The 26,798-nt window shown below is 46.1% G+C and overlaps 1 protein-coding gene across 2 annotated transcripts in view; it reads left to right on the top strand.

Moving 5' to 3' along the window:
- Positions 1 to 1,477: 1,477 nt before the first annotated feature.
- The window catches only part of GMEB1 (glucocorticoid modulatory element binding protein 1), a 51,302-nt gene continuing 25,981 nt past the window's right edge, over positions 1,478 to 26,798 (top strand). The window contains exons 1-7 of one of the 2 annotated variants that reach the window (XM_082246271.1): positions 1,478 to 1,498; positions 1,861 to 2,022; positions 16,455 to 16,534; positions 16,615 to 16,739; positions 16,843 to 16,946; positions 17,951 to 18,102; positions 19,644 to 19,772. In XM_082246271.1, coding sequence (XP_082102397.1) covers positions 1,895 to 2,022; positions 16,455 to 16,534; positions 16,615 to 16,739; positions 16,843 to 16,946; positions 17,951 to 18,102; positions 19,644 to 19,772 — 718 coding nt within the window. In that variant the 5' untranslated portion in view covers positions 1,478 to 1,498; positions 1,861 to 1,894. Of the gene's footprint in view, positions 1,582 to 1,860; positions 2,023 to 16,454; positions 16,535 to 16,614; positions 16,740 to 16,842; positions 16,947 to 17,950; positions 18,103 to 19,643; positions 19,773 to 26,798 lie in introns of both variants that reach the window. The other variant, XM_082246270.1, reaches the window with a different exon arrangement.

Raw genomic sequence — 26,798 nt, forward strand, 5'->3', positions numbered from 1 at the left:
GGATATGTAAACTGTGGTCCTCCAGCTGTTGTAAAACTACAAGCCCCATCATGCTACTGGGTGTCATGCTTATGGCTGTCAAGAGTCTTGCTATGTCTCATGGGACTTGTAGTTCTGCAACATCTGGAAGGCCACAGTTTGCATATCCCTGTTATAGGGTATGCTAAAAAAAAAAAAAAATTACTGCGTGCCTCTAAGGCTTCATGTACACGGGACGTTGTAAACGGCCGTTTAGGAGCAGTTGGGCGTTTTTTTCAGAAGCCCCTGAACCCTCCTCTGTTATCTTATCTGTCCATGTACACAGGGTCGTTTACAGTCATTTGCAGACAGTTGAGTTCAGGGACGTTTTTTGGAAAGCAATTATTTGCGTTAGAACGTGTGTTTCCCAGCGTTTGAAAAGCAAAAACGCGCCGAACGCGATGACCCGCGTTTAGCGCTCGCGACTTAACGGACGTTTTAAACGCCCTAAAAATTCCAGCATTTAAAGGGACTTTTAACAACGTCCCATGTACATGAAGCCTTAAAGCGGAGTTCCACCCTGGGAAAGCTTTTTTTAATAAAAATACCCCCGGGACAGTCAGGGCTAGTACATTCCACAATGGCTAGCCTCTGATCTGTCCCGGGTTGCACTTACCTTTTAGAAGAAATACTTACCTTGAAAAAGTATTGTCCAGCGCTGCCATCTCAGGTGTGGGCAGCTTGAAGCCAGCGTGATCCTCTTCTGTGTCCTCTTCGGTCCCACGATGCACTGCACCGACCCCGCCGTCACTTCCGGTGCTGCAGCGTCATCCCTGCACAGCTTCTGGGCATGCCCAGAAGCTGTTTAGCAAGGTATGACGGCGCCTGCACCGGAACTGACGTCGGGGCCGATGCAGGCGCATTGATTGCTCCCAGGAATCATTGCAAGCCAGGAAGTGACGACTCGCCGTGGCCGCCGAGGGGAGGAAGAGGAAGTAAGGTAAGTATACTATCTTCTAGACCAGGTAAGTAAAAAAAAAAAAAAAAAATGCGATTATCCATTTGTTTTTCAGGTGACCCGGGCATGAAGATGGAGGTAAGTTTAATTTTAGGGTGGAACTCCGCTTTAAGTGTTCGGGTTTGGCTTGAAGAAAAAGTGTCAACCGTAATGCACCGTCCACCGTTGTCACCATCAGCAACCCCACAATGAAAACTGCCTGCATGTAAACAGGAAGTGACTGCAAAACAGAACTAAAATGCAACAAATGAAAACGTTTTTTTTTTAATAAGAAAATAAAAGGCAATTGCTCTTAATAGAGTGCTTAAACAATGTTTGTTTAATGATATAAAGTTTCAGCCATTTCCCGATAGGACAAGTCAATACAATCGGGCATGCGTGGAGCTGAGCAGCGTGGGACACACTGTACCGACACCCTCCTCTTTCCTGTCTCTAGCGCGCTGATTGGCTGGGAGAACAAGCGTCTTGCTCGGCTCGTGCACGCGCTCATCTGACCGGAAGTGGCGGGAGTGCGCAGGCTCGGTAGGTGTGAATAGCACATGCGCGTTCTGGTGAGGTCCGGACAATCTCGGGGAGTTGAGTAGTAGTGAGCACCCGGGGGAGAGGTGGGATTTCGGCCGATAGCATGGAGTGAAATGTACCATTGTCAAAGGAGTCCTGAAGGTTTCTCTATAGGGAGCTGAGCCCCGCAGGTGTGTCAATGGTTTGGGTTGGGAATTAAGGCAGAGTTTGTTTTTCTTGTGATTCATGTTTTTGCAGCTGGTATTCTGTGAGTGGAATGGGGGCTGGGAGAGTTGTGCAGTGTTGTGTAGTGATGGGTTGTGTTTCCAGCTTTGTGAGATGTCTTCTGATCATACATAGTTGACAAACTTTCTAATTAACAGACTACTGAATGCGGCAAAGCCACCCATGTGACATATGGCCAACGCGGAGGTGACTGTCCCCATGGGGGACGTTGTGGTGATTCCTAGCGATTGTACAGAAGGTGAGGACCCTGAAGACACCAAGACGCAGGTTATCCTGCAGCTGCAATCTATTCCCCATGGGTAAGTGCATGCAATAGGTACATTTCATTGTCCGCAGCTTTAGGCTTCTTGCGAATAGATGGAATCGTTTGATGTTTAAACTCAGGCTCTAGTGCCAGATTAAGACATTGTGCATACACATGTAAAGGCGTATGCATGTATAAAATTGTTGTACCTCTTCTAATTGCTACTGTTGCTGTGTGTGTGCTAGGGATCGACCGATTATCGGCAAAGCTGATATATATATCGAGGGCCGATATGCACTTTTCCCGATATATCGGAATCAGCCCCGGAGGTTGCCGATATTTCGGGAAACTGCTTGTACCGGAGTGATGCCTGCAGCTAGAGGCATCACCCCGGTACTGACGTCCATAGCCAACGGTCGGCTGTCTTGTAATGACAACCAATGGTGCTGAGAAGCTGCCCGGCTGTCATTACAAGAAACGGGAGGGGAACCCCCCCCCCCCCTCCGCGGCTCGCCTGTGTCTCCCCCTCCCACCGTGAGACGCCGCCGAAGACCCGATCAAAGCGGCGTTCGGCTCTGATTGGGTCTCCATGCAAAAACCCGGAAGTGATATAATAAGCGACATCACTTCCGGGTACTGTCTGGCGCCAGATTTAAAAAAAATTACAGCATTCAAACAGCCAAACTTGGCGTTTTGAATGCTTTTAAGTGCAGAGGAGGGGTTTGGGATCTTTTAGACCCCCAGATCCCTCCACAAAAGTACTGGTCAAAAAAAAATATATTTTGTAAAATGTACAAAAATATGGGCCTGATACAGATATGCATTGGCCAAAATATCGTTGTTGGCAACGAAAAAAACGATATCGATCACTAGTGTGCGCATGCGTGTAAATTACTGCACTCTAACCTAGTTTCGTGTTTTTGTTAGACCTCTTGCAAACTGCTGCCTGAAAATTCTCAGTTGTCAGGCATACAGATGTTGTGGGTGTTTTTCTTTAAGCAGCATAGTTACATAGTTACATAGTAGGTGAGGTTGAATAAAGACAATAGTCCATCCAGTTCAACCTGTGTAGGTGTTGTTTTCAATGTGCCTTTTCAATGCGCTGCGTATTGATCAAGGGGGAAAAAAAACAAAATGGGAACCGAAATCTGATTTGCCGATCAGTGTTTTTTGCACGTAAACTCGCAAATATGCGCAAATGCCATGCTTTCTGCTTCTGTGTGCATACTTGCAAATGTGCAGAAGTGATATACAGCCCATTTTCGTGTTTTCTTTTTTTTTTTTTTTTTTTTCTCTATCCGGAACGTCTAATGCTTTTATATCAGTACAGTGTGAAAGAGGCATTAGAGTGGTTCTACAGGCAGAATGTTTTTTTTTTTTTTTTTTTTTTTTTTTTTATCTTAATGCATTAAGATAAAAACCTTCTGTGTGCATCAGACCCCATACTTATGAGCCTCATCTTGATCCAGCGATGTTGCACGAGAGCCTTGGCTGTCTGGGGACTCTCTCTCCTCATTGGCACAGACAGCAGCAGGCACCATTTGCTCCCACTGCTGTCAGTCAATAGAGAGAGGGTTGGGCCAAGCCGTGGCTTTGTGACTGATGGGACACACAGAGCAGCTGCTTGGGTGACCCCCCCCTCCCCCCCCCCATAGCAAGGTGCTTGCTGTGGGGGCACTCGGCAGAAGAGAGGGACCTGAGAAGCGGAGGGTCTGGGTTGCTCTGTGCAAAACCACTACACAGAGTAGGGAAGTATAACATGTTTGTTATTTTTAAACAAAAAAAAAAAAGTATTTAATATCACTTTAAAGAGGAGCTCCAACTCCCCCCCAAATAAAAAAATGACTGTAGCTGTTGACTTTTACTATAAGGATACTTAACTTCTAGGGATCTAGTGATGTTGGCACCCGAGCCAATTCTTCAATTGGCTTCGGGTCCAGCGCCGTCATCTTCACTAAGGGAAACCGACAGTGAAGCCTTCAGGTCTCACAGCTGGTTTCCTACTTCACACGTGCGAGTTGTGCTGTGCTTTGTGAATGGTCCTGCCATCTTCTGGGACCTGTTTGTGTCCCTGTGTCCCAGAAGGCTGCAGGGGTAGGAGGAGGGGTTGGACATACTCATAGATCACCGCAACAATCTTACCTGGAAGTGGAAGCAGGTACCTGTTAAAAACAGTTCCTTGATATGCTTCTGTGCCAGGCTGCAGTTTCACTATTCTCTAAATGCTCATGTACACAGATGATAAAAATGGTGCCTTTAGATTGATACTTTTTTACAGATCTGAATTCAGCTCTGATAGCTGAGCAACAGCGTTTTCTAGTGCTAGGTTTTAGGTGCAAAAGAAAAAAAAATGCCAGAGTCTCACGTTCAAGGATGTGTATTTTAGAGTGATTGACATGCATGGGGGTGCCGCAGTTTGTTCACGTTCTTGTGCATCACATGTAGGACAGCCTATTCATTTCAGTGTGCTGTCCTTTGCACCGAAAAGACTCTTATCCTAAACTGTGTTGCAACAAGGAGCATGGTGCTGAAGCACCATGTTTTATTTGTGCTTTTACAGATTTGTAAGGGGGGGGGGGGGGGGCGCTATTATGAATTAACCACTTGCCGACCGCCGCACGACTATCTACGGCGGCGGTCAGCCCCTCACAGGCAAAGTGACGTAGGTCTACGTCGCTCGCCTGTGAGGGTTTAGGGAGCGAGCGCGCGCCGCCGGAGGCGCGCTCCCGCTCCCGCGTGGTCACGGACCCCCCCGCGCGTGTGACCGGCGGACCCGATCGCCGCCGGCCACTCTGCGATCGGCGGGGGAGAGGGAGAAAGTCAGGCAGCTTGTGTAAACAAGCTGCCTGTCATTCTCCTCTCTGTATGAGAGCTGATCACATGGATCTACTATGTAGATCCATTGATCACTCTGCATACAGTTGAAGCCACAGCCAATCACAGTTAGAATCACGCCCCTAGGGACACACACAGCCCCTCCCTCTCAAATAAAGTTAACCCCTTCACTACCAGTGTATTTTTACAGTAACAGTGCATATATATAGCACTGATTACTGTAGAAATGTCACTGGTAACCCCAAAAGTGTCAAAAATGTCAGTCAAGGGTCCGATCTTTCCGCCGCAATGTCGCAGTACCGCAAAAAAAATCGCAGATCGCCGCCATTACGCGTTAAAAAAAAAAAACAACAAAAATGACAAAAATCTTTCCCTTTGTTAGTAAACGCAATAACTTTTGCGCAAACCAATCAAAATACGCTTTTTGCGATTTTTTTTTTACCAAACATAGGTAGCATAAAACAAATTGGCCGAAAATATTAAAAAATTTTGATTTTTACATTTTTTTTTGGGGGAATTTCATATAAAAAAAAGGGAAAAATATTGCTATTTTTGCAAAATTTACGCTCTTTTTTTGTTTATAGCGCGTGATCAAAAAATCGCACAGGTGATCAAATACCACCAAAAGAAAGCTCTGTTTGTGGGAAAAAAAGGACGCCAAATTCGTTTAGGTACAGCGTCGCACGACCGCGCAATTGTCCGTTAAAGTCACGCAGTGCCGAATCGCAAAATCCCCTCTGGTCGTTTAGCAGCCAAATCCTCCGGGGCTTAAGTGGTTAATGGCACTGCCATGCTAAAGGGCAGAGAGATTATGTGTGCCAAGAAAGCGCACAATTTTCCGCACGTTTCTGTCTCGCATGGTGTGAACCTAGCCTAAATGTTGAATGCACATAAACATGCCCATTACACATCAGACAATGCATGTTTTACGCCGGCTCTTTCCACCAGCTTCCATCAGCAAGTTCCGTGTTGAAAGGCGTCATTACATCCACAGGCAGGAGCAATTATGCATACTGTATATTCTGTATGGCAATTTCTATACAATTTTACTCCACGATCTGTTAAAATTATAACCAAACAGATCATTTCAACCTGTCTCAAACAGTTCTTGTACATCTGTAAAATGAAATAAGTAGAAGTGTGCCTTAATTAATTTTCTAATTGTTTGTAATTAACTACCTCAATACTGGGCACTTAAACCCCCTTCCTTCCCAGACCAATTTTCAGCTTTTAGCGCTGTTGCATTTTGAATGACAATTGCGCGGTCATGCAACACTGTACCTAAACCAAATTTGTGTCATTTTTTTCCCCACAAATAAAGCTTTCTTTTGGTGGTATTTGATCACAGCCAGGTTTTTTTTTCTTTTTTGGTGCACAAATAAAAAAAGACCGAAAAGTTTGAAAAAAAAAAAAATTTTTTTGTTTAGGTTATAAAATTTTGTAAATGGATACGTTTTTTCCTGCACTGATGAGGCCGCACTGATGAGGCCGCACTGATGAGGCCGCACTGATGAGGCCGCACTGATGAGGCCGCACTGATGAGGCGGGACTGATCGGCACTGATGGGGTGGGACTGATCGGCACTGATGGGTGGGACTGATCGGCACTGATGGGTGGGACTGATCGGCAGCACTGGTGGGCAGTAATGGGCACTGGTGGGCGGCACTGATAGATGGCATTGGTGGGCAGCACTGATAGGGGGGCACCACTGGCAGGCTCTCTGAGCCATGTTTGCCATCCATGGTGGGCATCCCTGGTGGTCATGGGTGGGCATCCCTGGTGGCTCTAGTGGCACCCCCTCCCCCCAGGGCTGCACTGGTAATCAATCATCTGATTACCAGCACAGACCCCCCCCTGTGATCAGTGAGTAATCAGAAATACTCACTTACAACGGCTGTATTGACATTACATGACGGCTGTGATTGGACACAGCCGTCATGTGATCAGGAGGGCCAATCACAGGGCCCTCTTGCCGAGTTATGTTGCTCTGTGTCCTAGGGACACAGGCACATCGAGATCGCGCCGCTGCGTGCGCCCGCGGCGGCGCGATCTCTCTCCTTCTGAAGGACGTTCCGGAACGTCCATTCAGAAGGACGAGACTCCAGCCTGGCCGTATATCTACAATGGCCCGGGTGGGAGGTGGTTAAAAGATCCTTAGAAATGTATTAGTAGTAGTATTCAAGATTTTTATTTCTATCGAAAGAGAAAGATGTAGGCTGCCATTGCTTCTTTTGAGAATGATAGTTGCCAGGCTGGTTTTGCTTAAAGTGGTTGTAAACTCTCCCCAACAACTTTATCACATTTAAATCAGCAGAAAAAACCCTAATGATTAGTGCTTATAGAGGTCTCCTTACTTGCTCAGTGCTGTAATCTGTCCTGTTCTTTATGTCACCAGTGCATGCGCATTTTTCCCATGATTCATGGCACGCACACTGTGTGCTGTCTGTCCATTGACAGGATGCTGTGTCTGTAATTTACACACTCTGCGGCACAGTGCTCAAACCCCGCAAGACTGCAGAGTCGTTCAGAGCTTCCTCCTATGCTGTGTGACATCACATGTGGTGTAAACCTGGGCATCAGACTGCATACTGCAGTGGAGATCAGCCGCAGCATACAACGGACTTGATAACACTGACACAGGCAAACATTACAAGATCGGCACAAGTAAAAACTGTTGAATAAAACAACTATGAGTAGCGGAGCACGGTTGCTGTAGGAACGTTGGATTGGGAATGAGGTTTGGTTAACAGTACAGCAAGGGCTACATGAAAGGGTGGAAATGCACTCTACTGCGGATGCGGGGAAACTATGCCCAAGATTGCGCTGCTTTACCCCTGGAGACACGACTTTTTACTTACTTTAAAAAAAGTCATTTGCGATTGGGGCTAAATTACAATGGCTATAGTTTAATAATATAGACTTAATGAAAAGAAGCATCGGAGTGGGAGAGTTTCTTCCACTTTAAAGTACTTTCCTGATCTTTGACCTGGCGCAAGCATTGAGGTCAGGAGAGTCAAGTCCTCCTTTGCATATTTGTTCCAGGTAATGGATACAGAAACGACTGAAATCAGAGACAGCCAGGCAGCTTTCATTCTCAGACGCAGAGGTCCGCAATATCAGGTTTTCTTTAAGGAGAAACTACATTTTTAGAGATGTCCAAATAGAAAGCACAATGAAGCACACTCCAATCAACTTCTTATTCAATACCTCATGCATAGAAGCAAGAGCCTAATGGCATTAATTATACACATAATGCTACAGTGTAATGAACGCTGTTCACACCAAGGCCTTTTGTACTGGAATATTCAATCCATACAGGTCTTTATTAAAGCGCAAAAAAGCAGACAGCTGCAAACTGAAGTGAATAAATGTCCATATAAAATATTTATTTATTTCAGGTAAATATGTAGCACTACTCCCATGGGAGTTGCTGTGTCTGTGTGTGGGTTCCCCTGGGTTACCATTAGCAACAGCAGAACATTCTGACATATTTCCAAGAGTTTTTACCTCAGACAAGGACCAGTCCAGTTTCTTTGTTTTTTTTTTTTTTTTTTATGTTTTATTAGGAACTTGGGTAGGAGAAGGGATGAGTGGGATACTCCAATTGAACTGAATTATGCACAATTGGCAGGGACGATCCAGAAAAATGCTGATTAACGCTATGTTGAGCTAGTCACGGCTAGGCCGCTGATTCACTTTGCCCTTGGCTGTGAAAGAGTCCTTAAAGGTTCCTGAGGTAGCTAATCTTTAAGGTAGACTGTATTGCTGAGACTTCAGGGCCCTTCCTGGCGCCCTCTTTACCCCCTAATCTTCAGGGCTTGACAACTTGGCACCCCCTTTACTGTATCACTCCTGGTTAGCTGGCTCCTTGATCCCCTTGACCCCGCTGGAGTTGTCCCCTCTCTTAGGCAGACTCCTGGGCAGATGCTTAAGTACTCACGACACTGTTTGTTTTTCCAGAAATAGTCTGCCCAGCAGCTCCACTTGGTCAGCACCCTGGATCCTTCTGCAGCACAGCTCAACCCCTGGTCCCTAGGCTGACTGCCTGGACCACCTTCCTCACTTCATCAGGAGGAGAGACAGCCGTCCACCTCCTCCTGGGACTTTGCTCCCGCCAAAAGACCCTCTGTCACATGCCCTCCCTGGATTTATTCCCAATCCCAGGATGCATTGCGGAAATGCCCACCCAGTGGGATAGTCATAAACCCTGGGGTGCTATTGGCTAGGTTTTCTCCTCTGTCCAACAAGGTCCTTCATTGGATACAGTGGGGAGATTCCCCAGACTCAACAGGTCACACCTGAAAGCATGCGACAGGCTAACTAACAGATCAGGCCCTCTTGATAAGCAGAACAGGGCCACACGTATGCTTTGCCTAGCACCTACCTGGGAGGATGCTACAAAAAAAATAATAAATAAATAAAAAGCACAATGAAGCACACTCCAATCAACTTCTTATTCAATACCTCATGCATAGAAGCAAGTGCCTAATGGCATGAATTATACAAACAATGCTACAGTGTAATGAACGCTGTTCACACCAATGGAATATTCAATCCATACAGGTCTTTATTAAAATGCAAAAAAGCAGAGAGCTGCAAACTGAAGTGAATAAATGTCCATATAAAATGTTTAAGCCATTAGGCTATTTTTCCCTAAAGAATCCATCAGAACAGCACTTTAAAGTGAAACTTTAGCTTTAAAAAAAAAAAATAAATAAATAAAATTGGCGAACAGGCAGGATCTTTAACCACTTAATGGTTTTATCCTCTTAACGAGCAGGCCATTTTTTGCGATACAGCACTGCGTTGCTTTAACTGACAATTGCACGGTTGTATGACACTGTACCGAAATAAAATTGATGTCTCCCCCCCCCCCCCCCCCCCCCACAAATAGAGCTTTCTTTTGGTGGTATTTGATTACCTCTGTGGTTTTTATTTATTTTGTTCGACGGACACAGCTCTCCGTAAATCATAACTACTAGGTTATTTGCCTCCTCCAGTAGGACTAGGCAGAACAAAAAACACCTGGCTAGGCCAGCATCTCCTGGACTAAGGGAAAATCGCCCCCGTGAGCTTGGTATATAACCCCCAACCCCCCTTGGCTCTAGGTAATCAGTTTTTAATCTGTCTAGTCAGGAGTAAGGACTTAGGCTCCCAGCTGGGATCTCTGGTACTAGGAATTTTCTTCTCCTTCAATACATCTTTTTTGATTTTTCTTGAGTGATCTACAATCCACTGCCGGGCTGGATAATCTGGATCCAGTGGTCCCACAGCCAGCGAGCGCATGCAGACCGCAGCTACGCGCTAGGTCGGCCATGACATAGCCTCACGGACAGAGGCTGGCCCGCAAGTTAATTGTCTCGCAGGGTTGCATACGACCAGGGTTGGGTCTGAGTCGCAGCGGTCCCTTGGCTGACAGCTCCCCTACTTCTGTACCGAGGATTCTGTTTGGAGCATTACCCGCACCATGGAAGGGTAAGTACAGACCCCCCCTCCACCTTTTGGCATTTTTTTTTTTGGGTGGAAGCGGGTAACCTCCAGTGACGGTAAGACCTGCCTGCAGGTGCCCTCCTCCCATCCTTAAAATCGCTCAGTGAGCTGGGCTCCCCCCCACACTCCCTTTTCCCCCTGTCTGGGCCTGTAGTCTAGTGGGGGTCCCAGGCCAGTGGATGCAGTGGAGACCCCTGGGGTCAACCCCCCCCCCCCCCCCTGCTATTCCCACTCTATAAGGGTCCTAGGATAGTGTGTCCTGCCCTGGTAGTTTGGAGGAGTCCCAGTGTAGGAGACCCCTATGTGCATGCTGCACTGTTTGCAGCATGGGTATAGTGCAGGGGGGCCCAGTGCAGAGACTGGTGCAGTGTGAGAATCTCCTCCAACACATGTCCTACCTTCAGGAAGGGGTCCCCTTGCAGAGGGTTCAGAGGGCACAGGGAAGATCCTGGCAGCATGCTGTAGTTGATGGCAGCCATTTTCCCTTAGTCTGGCTGGTCTCCAGCTGGCGGCCATGTTTGTGTAGCCCGATGTCACGGGGGGCGATTTTTTTCCCTTAGTCCAGGAGATGCTGTAGACAACCGAAGCCTCGTGGGGATGCCAAAGCTCCTCCTCCTCTTTCTGTGCCTGGGACATATGAACAGTGATGGTGTCCATGGTGATGCTGGGTTTCAAATTCTCTGTGCTCCTCTGATCGGTAGGGTGAGTCCCTGGGGGCCCCTGTTATCTCTTTCTGCTGATAGGTACCCTGAACCTTGGGGGGAGCCTTTAGTGGTGCCAAAAGATAGTTTTATTGTACTGCAAGGTCTGCCTTTCCTTATGGAGTCTCTGGGTCACATCTCCCCCCACTAACCCCCTCATGGAGGTGGCAGGTCCCTCGAAACCCCAGATTCCCATGGGTGCACTGACGGTGGTCCTGCAGTCCTTAGTGTCCCAGGTGGAAGTGGCGTGTGGGCAAAGGCCCAGGAGGAAGCGTCCCCTGCCTTTCCCTGCTCAGTCTCTCATCTGATTCTGAGCCTGATGCGGCCTGTCCAGGGGGGCTTAATATCACACCCCCAGATCAATCTGATAGGATGATTCCCCTCGGTAGACACCCTTATCAGTGCAGCACGTGAGACTTTAAAAATGAAGGATGCGGCTGATGTAGCCACGGACGTGGCTGTGTCGTCTGGTATGTATACAGTGCCTTGCAAAAGTATTCACGCTCCTTGGCATTTTTCGTGTTTTGTTGCCTCACAACCAGGAATTAACATGAATTTCTTGATTTGCATCACTTAATTTACAGAACATGCCCACAACCTTGAAGATGTTGTGTTTTTTTTTTTTTTTTCTGTGAAGCAAACAACAAATAGGACAAAATAACAGAAAAAGCCAATGTGCATAACTATTCACCCCCTAAAGTCAATACTTTGTAGAGCAACCTTTTGCGGCAATCACAGCTCCAAGTTGCTTTGGCTAAGTCTCTTATGAGCTTGCCACATCTTACCACTGGGATTTTTGCCCATTCCTCCTTGCAAAACTGCTCCAGCTCCTTCAAGTTGAATGGTTTGTGCTTGTGAACAGCAATCTTTAAGTCTGACCACAGATTTTCTATTGGATTGAGGTCTGGGTTTTGACTAGGCCATTCCAACACATTTACATGTTTCCCCTTAAACCACTCAAGTGTTGCTTTAGCAGTGTGTTTGGGGTCATTGTCCTGCTGGAAGGTGAACCTCTGTGCTAGCCTCAAATCACGACAGAGTGGTACAGGTTTTGCTCAAGAATATCCCTGTATTTAGCACCATCCATCTTTCCCTCAACTCTGACCAGTTTCCCAGTCCCGGCTGCTGAAAAACCTCCCCACAGCACGATGCTGCCACCGCCATGTTTCACTGTGGGTATGGTGTTCTTTGGGTGATGTGTTGGGTTTGCGCCAGGCATAGCGTTTTCTTTGATGGCCGAAAAGTTCAATTTTAGTCTCATCAGACCAGAGCACCTTCCTCCATACATTTTGGCATTCTCCCACATGCCTTTCGCAAACTCAAAACGTACCATTTTGTTTTTTGTTGAAAGTAATGGCTTTCTTCTGGCCACTCTGCCATAAAGCCCAACTCTATGGAGCATATGGCTTATTGTCGTCCCCACTGCTTATGTTGTTTTAGCAAACCAGTTGGTCCATGTACTGCGGTTTATTTGTGATGCAGCTTTGGATACAGCTCCTGTGCTGTCCAAACTTTCTGTTTCTGCGGTGGTGATTAGACACGCGCTATGGCTTAAGGATTGGTCCGCAGACTCTCATTAATCTGCCTTTTCAAGGTGATCGCCTGTTTGGGGATACCCTGAATGGCATCATTAAGGGTACCACAGTGGGGGGGGGGGGGGGAAGTACCTTCCTGCCATAGTCTAGGAAAGTGAAGTTGCCTCGTTGCAGACGGGGCCCTCCTCCTTAGCACAAAGAAAATTATTTTGGGCTTCTGGAAAATAGATCTTTAAAATCTTCCCCGGGAGGTTCCAAGTCTTTGGTCCAAGGTTCCAAGTCTTTGGTCTGGCAAGCCCTGAGCTAGCTTCTCCAGACCCGCAGACAAGACTCCTTCAGCATAAATGTCTGCCCTCACCCATTATTGGTGTGGGGGGGGACATCTTTGCTGGTTTTGGGCCTCGTGGACCTCCTTCATGAGCATCAAGGGAATCCACAAAATTATTCTTTTGGGGGTACCCAGAAAGGGGGACAAAGCTCGTCTTTTTTTAGGTCCTGTGCAGATTTGATTCCTGTAAAGGTTCAGTTGATGTCCGAACTACCTAAGGTCCCCCCTATCCCTGTCTAGGGAATTGATTTTACCTAGGTCTGATTCTAATTCTTACCAAGGTAGTCCTTCCTCTGGACAAACTTGAACCACAGGCCGTGACTCACTAGCTGCTGTCATACTGTTCTCTCTCCCATTTTGCATACAGGTTCTTAGTCTAGTGGTATCCACCTTCAAGACAGTCCTGTTTGCACAGTCTTGCATGCAGCTCCTTTAGCAGGTTCTGCTCCACAGGAGGATACTGAGGTTCGTGACGAGATCACAGGTTCCTCTGGCAGACACCGCAGATGTCAAAGGGCCATGGTAAGGCCAGTATCATCCTCAGCTCAGGCTTCTTCCGCAATTCCTGCGAGGAATCGAAGACGAGGCTCTTCCAATCAGTCTGGTGGCCGTAAACGTCCCTTGGTGGCTTCCCCTCATAAAAGACCAGTTATTCCAAGGGCTGATCTACCATCCTGCTTTACAGTCGCTGGTTTTAATGGCTTAACCATTGAAAGCCAGGTACTGGGGTATAGAGGTCTGTCTGGATCAGTGATTCCTACTATGGTGAAGGCGAGGAAGTCCTCTTCCAGCAACATATACCATCATACGTGGAAAGCGTACATTTATTGGTGTGAGTTGATTGGCGCTCATCCACTAGCCTTTTCTTTGGCTTGGATCTTAACCTTTCTTCAACAGGGCGTTGATCAGAAGTTGGCCTTGAGTACCATCAAGGGCCATGTTTCTGCCCAGGCAATCTTCTTTCAGTGACCCCTAGCCACGCACTCTTTAGTTCGTACCTTCTTTCAGGGGGGGTTCAACATGTGGCTCCACCTGTACGGTCTCTTTTGCCGCCATGGTATTTAAATTTAGTACTTTCGGTTCTCCAGAAACCTGCATTTGAGAATATTTGGGAGATTCTCTTGCCTGCGTTATACCAGAAGGTGACATTCTTGGTGGCTATTACCTCGGCCTGCAGGGTATCAGGATTGGTGGCTTTATCCTGTTGCAGTTCCTGTTTAGTGATCCATAGGGATAAAGCGGTTCTTCTCCCCTCTCTATCATTCCTGCCCAAAGTTGTCTGACTTCTATTTGAATGAGGACATTGAGTTGCCTTCCTTGTGTCCCAAGCCAGCTCATCCCAAGGAATATGCTTTGGACACCTTGGATGTGGTTTGTGCAATTCGGGTGTATCTGGCAGCTATTGAGTCCTTTCGAGGTCAGACTCGCTTTTTTTGTGGTTATGGTCGGTCCAAGAAAAGGGCTTGCTGCTTCTCTGGCTACCATCTCCAGATGGATCAAACAGACGGTGACTCAGGCGTATTCCACTAAATGTCAGGTTCTACTCGGGCGCTGAGTGCTTCTTGGTCCTTCTGTCATCAGGCATCAATATCGCAAGTTTGTAAGGCGGCCACTTGGTCGTCGCATACCTTCACAAAATTCTATATGTTAGATACTTTGGCATCTGCGGTTGCTTCTTTTGGCCGCAAAGTTTTGCAGGCTGCTGTTTAGGAGGGCTGTTCCCTCTTGAGGTTTAAGGCTCCTGCGTCCTGGTTAAGGGCTCTTTTATATTTTTAGTCTTGGGTTATTTTCCCCACCCCCCATTTACCTTTTGGCACTGCTTTTGGATGTCCCAGTAGTTATGATTTATGGAGCGCTGTCTGGCAATAAACGAAAGAGGAAAAAATTGGATTTTTGTACTTGCTGTAAAATCCATTTCTTTCGTTCATCGATGAACACAGCGCTCCATAAATAAAAACTACTGGGTTATATTACCTCCAGAAGTAAGACTAGGCAGAACAAAAAACACCTGGCTATGCCCATGGGCCGTCCTCAGCTTGATATATACACCCCCCCCCTCTGCTCGAAGTAATCAGTTTAGTAGCAAGCAGTATTAGAAGTGTCAGAACTCCATAGAGGGGTGGGTGCTGTGTCCGTCGATGAACCCAGAGAAATGGATTTAACAGTAAGGGCCCTTTCACACGGGCACTCCGTATGTCCGCAAATCATCCTATTTTTTTGCGGACATAATGTAAGTCTATGGCATTGCGGATGTCAGCGGAATACCATCCGCTGACATCCGATTTTCTTCCTGTCAGTTCTGTTCCGTTTTTTGGAACGGAACAGAACCCTATTTTTATTCCGTTCAAAAAACGGAAAGGAAGGAAAATCGGATGTCAGCGGTGTCATCCGCTGACATCCGCAATCCCCATAGACTTGCTTTATGTCCGCATATCATCCGCAAACGGATGGGATGATATGCGGGCATACGGAGCGGATGACAGAAATGTCATCCGCTCCGTGAAAAAAAAAAAAGACCGCAGCGGAGCTTTCACACGGAGCGGCCGTGTGAAAGAGCCCTAAGTACAAACAACCCTATTTTTGCACTATAAACAAAAAAAGCTACAGTTTTGAGGGGGGAAAAAAAAGTTTTTTTCTTTCTGCTATAAAACATTCCCAATAAATTTTTTTTTTTCATAAAATGAATTTTTTTTTTTTTTCATCAATTTAGGCCAATATGTATGGTGCTACATATTTTTGGTAAAAAAAATCCTAATCGGTGTATTTTGATTGGTTTGTGCAAAAGTTATAGCGTCTCCTAACTATGGGATAGATTTATGGCATTTTTATATATATATATATATATATATATATATATATATATATATATATATATATATATACACACACACATAGTGATTATTGCTAAAACAAAAATGCACTGTTAGTGTATAAATGACACTGGCAGGGAAGGGGTTAACACAAGGGGTGATCAAGGGGTTAAGTGTGCTCCTAGGGAATGCTTTCTAACTGTGTGGGGGATGGATGTGCTAGAAGAAAAGAGAGATCTGTGTTTCAGCGAAACACAAGAGCTCACTCTTCCTCTGACAGAACAGCCGTCTGCCTTGTTTACATAGGCAGGCGACCATTCTGTCATTCTCCTGCACGATCGTGGGTGGTTGGTGGCCCCTGGACCTGCTGATTGGCTCCCGCTATGTCTAATCACAGTGGAAGCGGCGGTCCGTACACAAAATCACATGCCTATACATGATCTTGTGCAGCCGGACCGCAGTATATATGCTGTGGGTGGTCCAGAAGTGGTTAGTGGTTGTAAACCCTCAAATATACCCAGTGAACTAAAATGTACTGAGTATGCAGAGAAGTAGGGTCAGAATAGTCCTTGCCTCTTTTCCATACTTGTTTGGGGTTAGTCACTTAAAGTAATGAAGTTATAGCGTTAACATGAAAGATGGGCAGCAAGCATTTGCAGAATTAGAGGCCAGAAAGCTCAGCCTGCATGTTTCTTCTATTATAGTATTGCCGTTCTTGATTCTCATATTTTATCTGTTTGCATATCCTATATCTTCAGCTCTAACCGTATGATGATCTGTCCATACAGAATGTACGAGGAGATGTCTGATACCAATGCAGCTGTTGTGTCTCTTGAGACTCACACTCTAAAGATGGGGGATACCTTAGGTTGGTGAAAAGACTTTTGCTTTATTTACCTATTGAGAAGTTCTTACTGCTCTTTAATAAATTTAACTATTCCCTTGTAGATGGTGGTACAGTGGAACTGAGTGAGGACATTGACATTGCATATCCCATCACCTGTGGGGACAGCAAGGCTGTTTTGCTGTGGAAGAAATTTGTTTGTCCTGGGATCAATGTCAAATGTGTCAAGGTAATTGGATAAGGACTTGGGGTTTTTTTTCTCTGTACTTTTGTGTATAAAATGCACAGTACTTTCAACATGTATTTTTATTGGCTTGTCCCTCTCACCACAGTTTAATGACCAGATGATTAGTCCAAAACACTTTGTTCATTTGGCTGGAAAATCAACTCTGAAAGATTGGAAGCGAGCCATTCGCCTGGAGGGAGTCATGCTAAGGTGGGCACCTCTGAATTTTCTTTTGTGAAGTGGCACATTGGGCTGCATCTTTGTTCTTTTTATTAACAATTAAATTCTAAAAAATGCGAGAGAGCATCTGATAGTATTGTATGGCCAACATATATCTTAGTCTTCTTGCATTAAAAGTATAAAGCTCCGTACACACGTACCGAATGTCGGCCGAACGATCGGCCGTCTTTTGTCCGGTGCTGTCCTGTCAGTTGAAAAGCACTAAAGACTGCACACAAATTTTGTCGGCCAACAACAGCCGACTGCAGAAGTGATGTCATGTGATGGTTAACTTTCCGTGTGTTTTTTTTTTTTTTCTTCTCTGAGCATGCCCAGTCTTGCTCATCTGCTGTTAGTCGGCCGAATTCTGTACTGACTGGCGAACAATCGGCCGTTCTGGTGACGGCCAACAAAAATTTTATAGCCTGCACACCCGATTCTGTTCGGCCGAAAAGTCGCAGTTGGTTGTCGGAAGCATCATACTAACAAGCTGACAATCGGCCGTTCGTTCGGCGGCCGAATATTTACGGCCGACAATCGCTACGTGTTTACGGGCCTTAAGGAAAGAAATTCTTGGGCAATCTTTGCTAACACTGATCCAGGACACTTGTCTATATACTGAGACGTGTGTGTGCATCATAGGTACAGAAGGATGTTCAGAAGCCCTCATTTGCATTCCTTCTCCAAAATAGCGATAGTCATTTTAAAACAGATGGCCAATAACTGCTAGCTAGCTTTTGCAGAAGGAAAGGCTGCTTTCATGTTTCTCCTATGACAAGTTTGCTTTAAATGATTCCCATTGAACACAGTCATTGAAAACCTAATGGTTGCCATACAAACTATGTTTGCAGGAGTCTGGTATATGAATTGCCTTTTGTTTACTGCCATAGTCCATTATGTTTCTATAAGAAATATATGCAGAGCACAGGAAGTGCCAATGTACTTTTATCACTAAAACAAGTGACCTTTTTATCAATCTTTTTCTCTTTCTGCAGAAAAATGATGGATTCAGGGCAGATTGACTTTTATCAGCATGATAAACTGTGCACGAACACTTGCCGAAGTACAAAGTTTGACCTTCTGATCAGCAGTGCTCGTGCTCCTGTTCCAGGACAAACTAGTGTGGTACAGACCCCAACTTCGGAAGGTATGGGTTTATTTTTTCACTTAAATTTCTGATATATAGTTTTAAAGTACCCTTTTGTTGGTTCCTGATGGCTAGCTTGCTTTCATAAGCCATATGCAGTACAAACATGCACCCACTATATATACCTTTCCCTTAACACTCCTTCAGTAATCATGCATAGCAGTAGCCATACGTGCAGGGTTTCCACTTACTTTCTGTTCTGTAGCCAGATACTCAGTGTTCTCCCTTACAATCTAGAGCCGGCCTTAGATGGTTTGAATTTTGGACGGTTCAGCACGGGCTAGGTGAGATGCGAGTTATGTATGGACAGGCTGATCGTACCCAAGTTGATCAATGGAACAACTTGGGTACAACCAGCTTGTTGGATTTTTCATCAGATTATTGGCAGCAGTTTTAACCACTAGCACTGTAATCTGTGTGTTCTCCCAGCCGAGATGGCTCGCCCTGCCAGGAGAGCACAATAGCTCCACGGGAGGGCCTTTCCCATCAACACGGGCTGTGTTGATGGGGGGAATCAAGTGATTTTCTTTGCTTGAAAAAACAAAATCGCTCCATCTATTCTATTTTTCCTCTGACTTTATTTATTTAAAAGAATAAAAAAAGAAATGATCAGATGACCCTATGCCCTATGCACTGAGCAGTGACCCAGCAGTGTCCAGCTTCCTCTGCATTCTGTGTCATGTACATGTAAGACATGTATGTCATGGTGCAGAGCCAGCTAGGTTCATCTCCCTCAGTTTTCAGAGTGTGGCAGGTCACCTGCCTGGTGAGGAGTTATTAATTTACGCAGCGCTTTACATATACATTACACATTCACATCAGTCGTTCAGAGTGAATCTTAAGGGAGGCGTGTCTTAGTCTCTGTGGGACTTTTTTTCAAGGGTTTTTTCCTTCACTTGCTAGAGGAGTACTCCCCATTCCCCTGCCCCCCTTCTTTTTTTTTTTTTTTTTTGCAAACTATACTTATCAGTATTTTGATTGGGTCTTTTTCTGTTACAGTAAACATTTGTAGGATTAATTTATTCCCTGCCTATTTGAAAGTTGCATTAAGAGCCGGTTCACACTGAGGCGATCCGACTTGCCGGGGCGACCTGTGAAGTCGCGGTGCACAGCGCGCACCGCGACTTAGGAGCGACATGCACGGACTTCATATCATTGAAGTCAATGCAGGTCGCTCCAGGTCGTCCCAAAGTAGTACAGGACCCTTTTTCTAAGTCGGAGCGACTTGTGTCGCTCCTATTAGAACGGGTCCTGTGCTAATCTATGGCAGGCGACCCACGGCCTGACAAGTCGCCCCAGTGTGAACCGGCTCTTAATGTGGCTGTTCTTTGCTATAAAGTGAGCAGCTTATAGGAGACCTATAACAGTGTTTGTTCTCTAGTTCCAAAAGACTCACTCCTGCACCCACTAGCTTTTTATTTGTATTGTTCTTCACAAGTCATCCTGCATATGCTTTTACCAGCAACAATATTGTTATCAAAATTACTGGGTAAGTCAAGTGCACAACTTACTATCCAGAGTCATATTTTTTCCCTTGCTAGGAAGTCTTTCTTCTGTTACTTTGTCTGAGGAGACCATTGAGGATGTCAGTACAGAGTGGAGTTCAGGACTTACTGCCACATTGCAAGTAAACCAAGATGAAAGCAGGAAAGAGGGAGAAGAGATATCGGGTAAGTCAAGACAGAAACCATACAGCCATCCAGTGCTTTTGGCCCTGGAGCTCTACATTGTAGAATAAAATGCAGAGATTTTGCCACCAAAAACAAATTCAAATTTGTGTGTGCACTGGTGTCCCTTACCCATAACCTCAAATGTCATACAATTGGCTTTATACTGTGACTTATCTCTAGCTCTTCGCTAACCTTGGCACGATAAAATAAACTGATCATGGCTTAGACTAAAAAAAATATTTCAGAAGTTTGGGATCCTTGTGGTATATGCAGTTACCTGGGTTAGGGCTTGTGCAGCATGGTTTTTAATCACTTGATGACTGCATCATGAGAATGTACAGTGGCAAAGCAGCCTCCCTGCGCTAGCTCACGTACCTAGTATGTGATCCGCGCACTCAGGCGGGAGGCGCAGCTGTGCTATGATTCGTCACAGCACATGCCGATCACCGCTTCCTGGCCAATGATTAACTGCCGGTAATCGGCTCTGAGCTTCCCCAAACACAGCTCTGTGGTATGTGACGGGATCTCTTTGCTTGCAGTAGATGATGAAAAACAATAGATTCCCCAGTAAAAGCAGCACACGCGTAACACCTTGATCACCCTAGGTGTTAACCCCTTTCTGTCCAGTGTCATTAGTACAGTGACAGTGCATATTATTGGCACTGATCACTGTAATCCTATCACTGGTGATGTCGGTTTCAGTTAATAAGTTATTTTGAGAGATGTTTTATAACCCAAAGTAAAAAATTTTCTCAAAGTCGTCTTCCAGGACAGCCCATGAGACCTTAGGCTCCTCCCCCAGGGACAGGAAACACATTCCAAAATTCAAATAAAAGGCGGTGCCTTAGTCCTCACCTTCAGTATTTAGTGTTTCCTCCGGACAGGGGGTAACATGTTCCTGGAACTGAAGCTCCCGGTCTCCTGGACTGTCCTTGGAAAGACTTGGAAAGATGCATCTCCTCAGCCCATAGCGGTACCCCCTTAGTGCCGCAATAGGGGCTGACCGCTGTCTCCTGTTCTTCTAGCCTCTCGGCAGGACTACGGATGCTGTCTGGTGGAACGTTGGGGAGTCCACTCCGTTGGTCGGCCGGTTCCTTGGAGCAGAGTCCTGTGTACCCGGAACCGCTAACTTCGGAAGAAATTTTGAAGTTGGCGCCAAAAACGGAGGGGGCGGAACTCAGCGTATCCACTCTGGCCTCACGGGAAGCGACAGTGTCACTTCCGGCGCAGTGACGGCATCCGCGGGCGCCGGAAACCCTCGTTCCAGTTTCCGAAGGCGCGAACAGTGAGTACATATGGGCGACCGATGTTAGGTGGAAACAGCAGTGCTGGGATCACCATACAGAGCGATGGACACGACAGTAACCGCACAGGCGGTGGAAGTCGGCTCTGGCATCGGCACCTCTCAGGTAAGCAAGGGGAAATGTACACCCTATTTGCAGATACCTGTTAGGAACTCCGTTCCCCTTCCCCCCTCTCTTTTCTATCGTTAGGGGCAGGGGTTAAGCAGCACCGCTCCTTTTTTTTTCTAAATCACGATGGGGGATAAGCGGGAGGTGGGAGGAGGACAAGTTTCCCTGATTATAATTCTCTTGTCTTTTATCTTCCAGGCCAAGGCTCAGGACAATAACCCACCTCAGCCCCCCAAAAAGAAGTGTGCTGTATGCGGAGAGAAATTGAGTTCCTCTTGGAACAAAGCAGTGTGCCGGGCATGTATAGCTAAACTGGTCAGAGACGACCCTGCAGTCTCTACCCAGAAAATGCTGACCTCAGTGAGAGATGAACTAAAAAGTACCATTAGTTCATTCAAAACTCTCGTTGAAAAGATGCAGGCACCAGTCCAGCCTTCCACCCCAGCTCAGGCTCCATTGGCCCAGGCCCCATCTTTGAATATCCCAGTGGGTTTGGAGGAAGTTTCTTCTTCCCACTCCTCCGGTGGGGAGCAAGAAGGATCAGGATCAGGGGAGGAACCCATAGACAAGGATTCCCATAATAGCTCCAACTTTAAATTGAGCTTGGAGGATGTAGATAACCTACTAAAGGCAGTTTATACAACTCTAGAAATTGAGGAGGAAGAAGTGCATCTCTCTAAGCATGACTTGATGTACGCTTGTCATAAAAAGCATGCTAGAGTGTTCCCTGTGCATAGCTCCCTATTGGATATGATTAAACAGGAGTGGAATTCTCCTGATAAAAAGCCTTTTTTTCCAAAGACTTTGAAAAGAAGGTATCCATTTGACAACAGTGGGGATCAGCCTTGGAACAAAATCCCTAAGCTGGATGCCTCCCTTTCCAGAATCTCCAAAGGCACTGACTTGGCATTTGAGGATTCAGGAGCTCTAAAAGACCCTATGGATAAGAGAACTGATATCTCTTTGCGTAGGGTCTGGGAAGCCTCCATTATGAGCTTAAAGCCAGCCCTGGCATCCACCTGCATAGCCAGACACCTGGAGCTCTGGCTATCTCAAATCCAAACACACTTGTCTGCTGGAACATCGAGGGAACAGATTAATAAATCATTTCCGCTCTTGTTTCAGGGAATTGGTTTCCTGGCGGATTCTTCAGCTGAAGCTGTAAGAATGGCAGCAAGGACCTCAGCTTTGGCTAATACGGCCAGAAGAAGCCTATGGCTCAAGACATGGTCAGGTGATGTTACTTCTAAATCTCGCCTTTGTGGTCTTCCCTTCACAGGAGACCACCTTTTTGGCCCAGGCCTAACAGAAGCCCTGGAGCGTACAGCGGATAAAAAGAAGGGATTCCCAGAAAAGAAGAAATTCCCCTATGCTCAGAGGAATGCTCGTGGCAGGGGTAAACAGCAGAAGTCTTTTGAAACCCAGCAAAATTTCAAAAAACATTGGACCGGGCATAAAGGAAAAGGGAAGGGCAACATTCTGTTTAACCCTCCTCAACGCCCCGACAAGCCCCAATGACTCCCTTCCCAGGGTGGGAGGAAGTTTAGGGGCCTTCCTCCCACTATGGAAGAGGATTTCTTCCAGCCCTTTTATTCTAGACCTAGTAGGCCAAGGACACAGGCTGGAGTTCTGTCTTCTACATCCAGAAAGAATCTGGGTCTCTCTGAGGGACGTCACAAGAAGGATGTGCTTGATGACCTCCTGTTTCCCAGCGGTCCCCTGGGCAGGGTTCCAACTACGTCCACTCCAAATGTTCTTCCTACAGAATTGGGATGGATAGTCAAGTTCCTTAGAACAGAAAGTAAAGGTTCCCACCAAGTTGAAAAGGACCCTTTGGGGGTGGAAATCCTCTCTTCACCTATCAATAAGGCGAAGCTGGACCATCCAGGTATCACAGACATATCTGCACCACCACCAGATGAACCAGGACAATTGGTTCCTCAACCAAGAGGTGTTTTTCAAAGTCACAACCCCTTGGGGCCTACCGGTAGTGGATCTGTTTGCCTCCTAGGCAAACAGGAAAATAGAAAAATTATTTTCCATAATCCTAGTAGATATAGAGATGATCCTGATAACCCCATACTGGCCCAAGAGGCCATGGTTGGCACGCCTTCAGGCATTGGCTGCACTACCTCCAATGACCTTCCCTTGGAGACTAGATCTCTTAACTCAAGGTCCGGTGGTCCATCCATTTCTCAGGACCCTAAACCTGTCGGCCTGGTATCTGAGGAACAAATTCTAGGTTCTCAGGGGTTCTCAGACAGAGTCATCCAAACATTGACCAGCTGTCGAAAACCGGTCACTAGGAAAATATATGCAAAAAGTTGGAAGAAATTTCATTTTTGGATGGTGGAGAATCAGAGATTTTCCCCAGATATTCCAACTATCTTAGATTTTTTTCAAGAAGGCATAGACAAAGGTCTCTCCCTAGGGACCTTAAAGGTACAGGCTGCCGCCCTTAGTGTCTTCCTTCGGTTCTCCCTTAGAGAAGACCCTAATGTGAATGCCTTTTTCAGAGCAATTGCCAGGACAAAGCCAACCAGGATTAAAACGTGTCCAGCTTGGGATCTATCCCTGGTACTCCAGGCTTTGGTTACCAGTCCGTTTGAACCCTTGGTAGACCTGTCAGTAAAAATGCTCACCCTAAAAACTTTATTTTTAGTAGCTATTACTTCGGCTAGAAGAGTTAGCGAATTACAGGCTCTCTCAATCAGAGAACCTTTTCTTATGATTTTTGACGACAGGATTGTGCTAAAAACAGATCCAGGATTTTTGCCCAAGAGGGTCTCTTCTTTTCATAGGACTCAGGACATAGTCCTTCCTTCCTTTTGCAATTTCCCAAACAACAATAAAGAAAGAGAATTTAGTTGTTTGGATGTCAGAAGAGCCCTTCTGAGATACCTGGAGGTGACTAAAACCTTCAGGAAGAATGATACTTTGTTTTTACAATTTTCCGGCCCCCATAAAGGGGAAAAAGCTTCTAAGGCAACCTTAGCTAGATGGATCAAACAGGCTATCACAGAAGCCTATATGGTGAATAAGGTGACTCCACCTTTCATTACTGCACACTCTACTAGAGCACTGTCCACGTCTTGGGCTGAAAGGGCCGGTGCCTCTCCAGAACAAATCTGTAAGGCAGCTACCTGGTCTAACTTTTCGACCTTTGTTAGACATTATCGCCTGGACCTCCTATCTTCTCAGGAACAGGCGTTCGGTCGAAAGGTGCTCCAGGCAGTGGTCCCTCCCTAGACTGGTAAGTTTCTTGCTTATCGTCTCATGGGCTGTCCTGGAAGACGACTTTGAGAAAAGATGGGTTATACTTACTGATAACTCCTTTTCTAATAGTCTTCCAGGACAGCCGGATTCCCACCCGATTTATCTGGTATTATGTATAAATGATATGTGTATATATATATCTATGTATATGTTTTACAGGGTGTCCTACGGTTCTCATGAAATACTGAAGGTGAGGACTAAGGCACCGCCTTTTATTTGAATTTTGGAATGTGTTTCCTGTCCCTGGGGGAGGAGCCTAAGGTCTCATGGGCTGTCCTGGAAGACTATTAGAAAAGGAGTTATCAGTAAGTATAACCCATCTTTTTTTTTTTTTCCAAATCCTTGGGGTTTTTTATTTATATAAAAAAAACAAAATAACCCCAGAGTTGATCGAATCGCACTAAAAGACCGCTCTATTTGTGTGAAAAAGATATATAAAATGTGTTTAGGGTACAGCATTGCATAGCCTGAACATGAAGAGAGGGGGGGGGGTAAAATCTTTAGGAGGGCAAGTGGTTAAATGCATTCACTTGCATTTAAAGCAGAACACTAGGAATTACAGCACCTTTAGAATATGTTTGTTTTAGAAGTGGGTTAAGTCCAAAAAGGTGTATGCCACCTCTAGTTTTATTTGCTATTTACATTTCTACTAAGCAGTGAAAGTGCAGCTTTACTCACATAACACACACAGCCTTCTGTGATTGGGTAAAAGGAGCAGGACAAGCAAAGCAACTGCAAAGAAACTCTTTATGGAAGGCCATCGTTGAATTGGCATTAGAGAAGTATGGCAACCGCTTGCCCTCAGTAAAAAATGTAAATGGAAGAGATGTCCAGGAGATAGCTTACACCTTGTTAGACTTAACCCCTTACAAGCTGGTAAATTCTGAAAAGTGCTGCCATTCCTGGAGTTTCTTTAAAGTGGTGGTAAAGTCATCTCTTAAATCAAAAAATCCAATCCTAGGACATTATGACACTTGCCTGCAAACTATGCCCTCCAGCGCAGTGCTGTCATGGGTCCATTGGTGCTTCCATCTTCACACCAGTGTTCCTTCCAGGTTTTTTAACTTTAGTCGGGCTGTGGTGACAGCACTCTGCATGCGCAAGGGAGTCATAATGCTGCGGCGCAGAGGGCAGCCAGTAATGTGATCTGAACTGCTGATGTACGGCTAAGATCACATTACCCACTGATGGGCATTGGGGGACATTTGACAGAAGAGACTGCTAGGGTCTCTTCTGTTATAAAAACCCTGTCAGTGGATTTTAAGTATAAGGACTTTACTACAACTGTATGTGCCTTCTGAGCTGCTTCAAGTTACTTTTCTCTAGCGCTCATTGACAGACGTAGTCCTCGGTGATACACCACCTTCGGGTTATGTTGCCTCCACAGGAGCAGGACTAGACAGGAAATTAAAAAGCTCTGGCCACACCCCAGGGGCAGTCCCAGAGGGTATATCCTCTCTCTCTCTCTCTGCCTCAGCAAATCAGTTATTTTCTGTCTAGTTAGGAGTAAGGACCTAGACACCTTGCTGGGATCTTAGGTCCTGGCAAGAATTTTTTCTTAAAGGATTTTTTTTTAGACAGCTTTTTTCTCCAGTGTTCCTGTGAGATCTTCAAGCAAGAAAGCTGAACTGGGCGACGGGCTGGATGTTGAGATCCGGTGGTCACCCCAGTTCAGCCTACGAGCGCGTGCAGGCCATAGCTCCGCACTGGGTCGGCCGCGACAAAGTCCCATTAAAGGACTGTCCACGCGAGTTAAACGTCTCGCTGAAACGCCAAAGACCATGAGTCACGGCGTCCGTATCGGTCGACAGCCCTCCCGCCCCGGTGGAGAGGGGTACTGTCAGGAGTTGGTGCCCGCCTGGTTCCGGTATGGTGAGTAGTATGTTCCCCCTTTCCCCCTGACGGGTTTTGTGGTGAACGCGGGCCCCTCTCTGTATGGTAAGATAGAGTCCCTTTCTATCCTACAACATGACACAGATCCTCCTACTTTGAGTGTGATTTTATGTGTGCAAAAAGCCAGGAGGCTTGGTTTGGGAGCTAACAATCTAATTGTATACATGTTTTAAAGATGTAATCTGTGGCATTCTGGGAATCTTATGGGTTAAGAATAAGCTACCTACCAGTCAGAAGCCACGGACATGTAGACTGCCTTCCTAATCAGATCTCCAGCTATTAGCAGGCCTCCCGAACGGCCATGCGGTCCGCCAGGGCCGGTACCGCCAACCACGCCATATCCCCATGCAGTGAGAGTGTTGTGTGCCCTGCAGCACACCGCTATTCAGTACGGGCCGCCGCCATTTTTTTTGCTGGATCACACGAGCCGCCATTTTGGCGTAGC

The sequence above is a fragment of the Pelophylax lessonae genome (genome assembly GCF_965119305.1).
Source record: "Pelophylax lessonae genome assembly, chromosome: 2".
Taxonomy (NCBI): domain Eukaryota; kingdom Metazoa; phylum Chordata; class Amphibia; order Anura; family Ranidae; genus Pelophylax; species Pelophylax lessonae.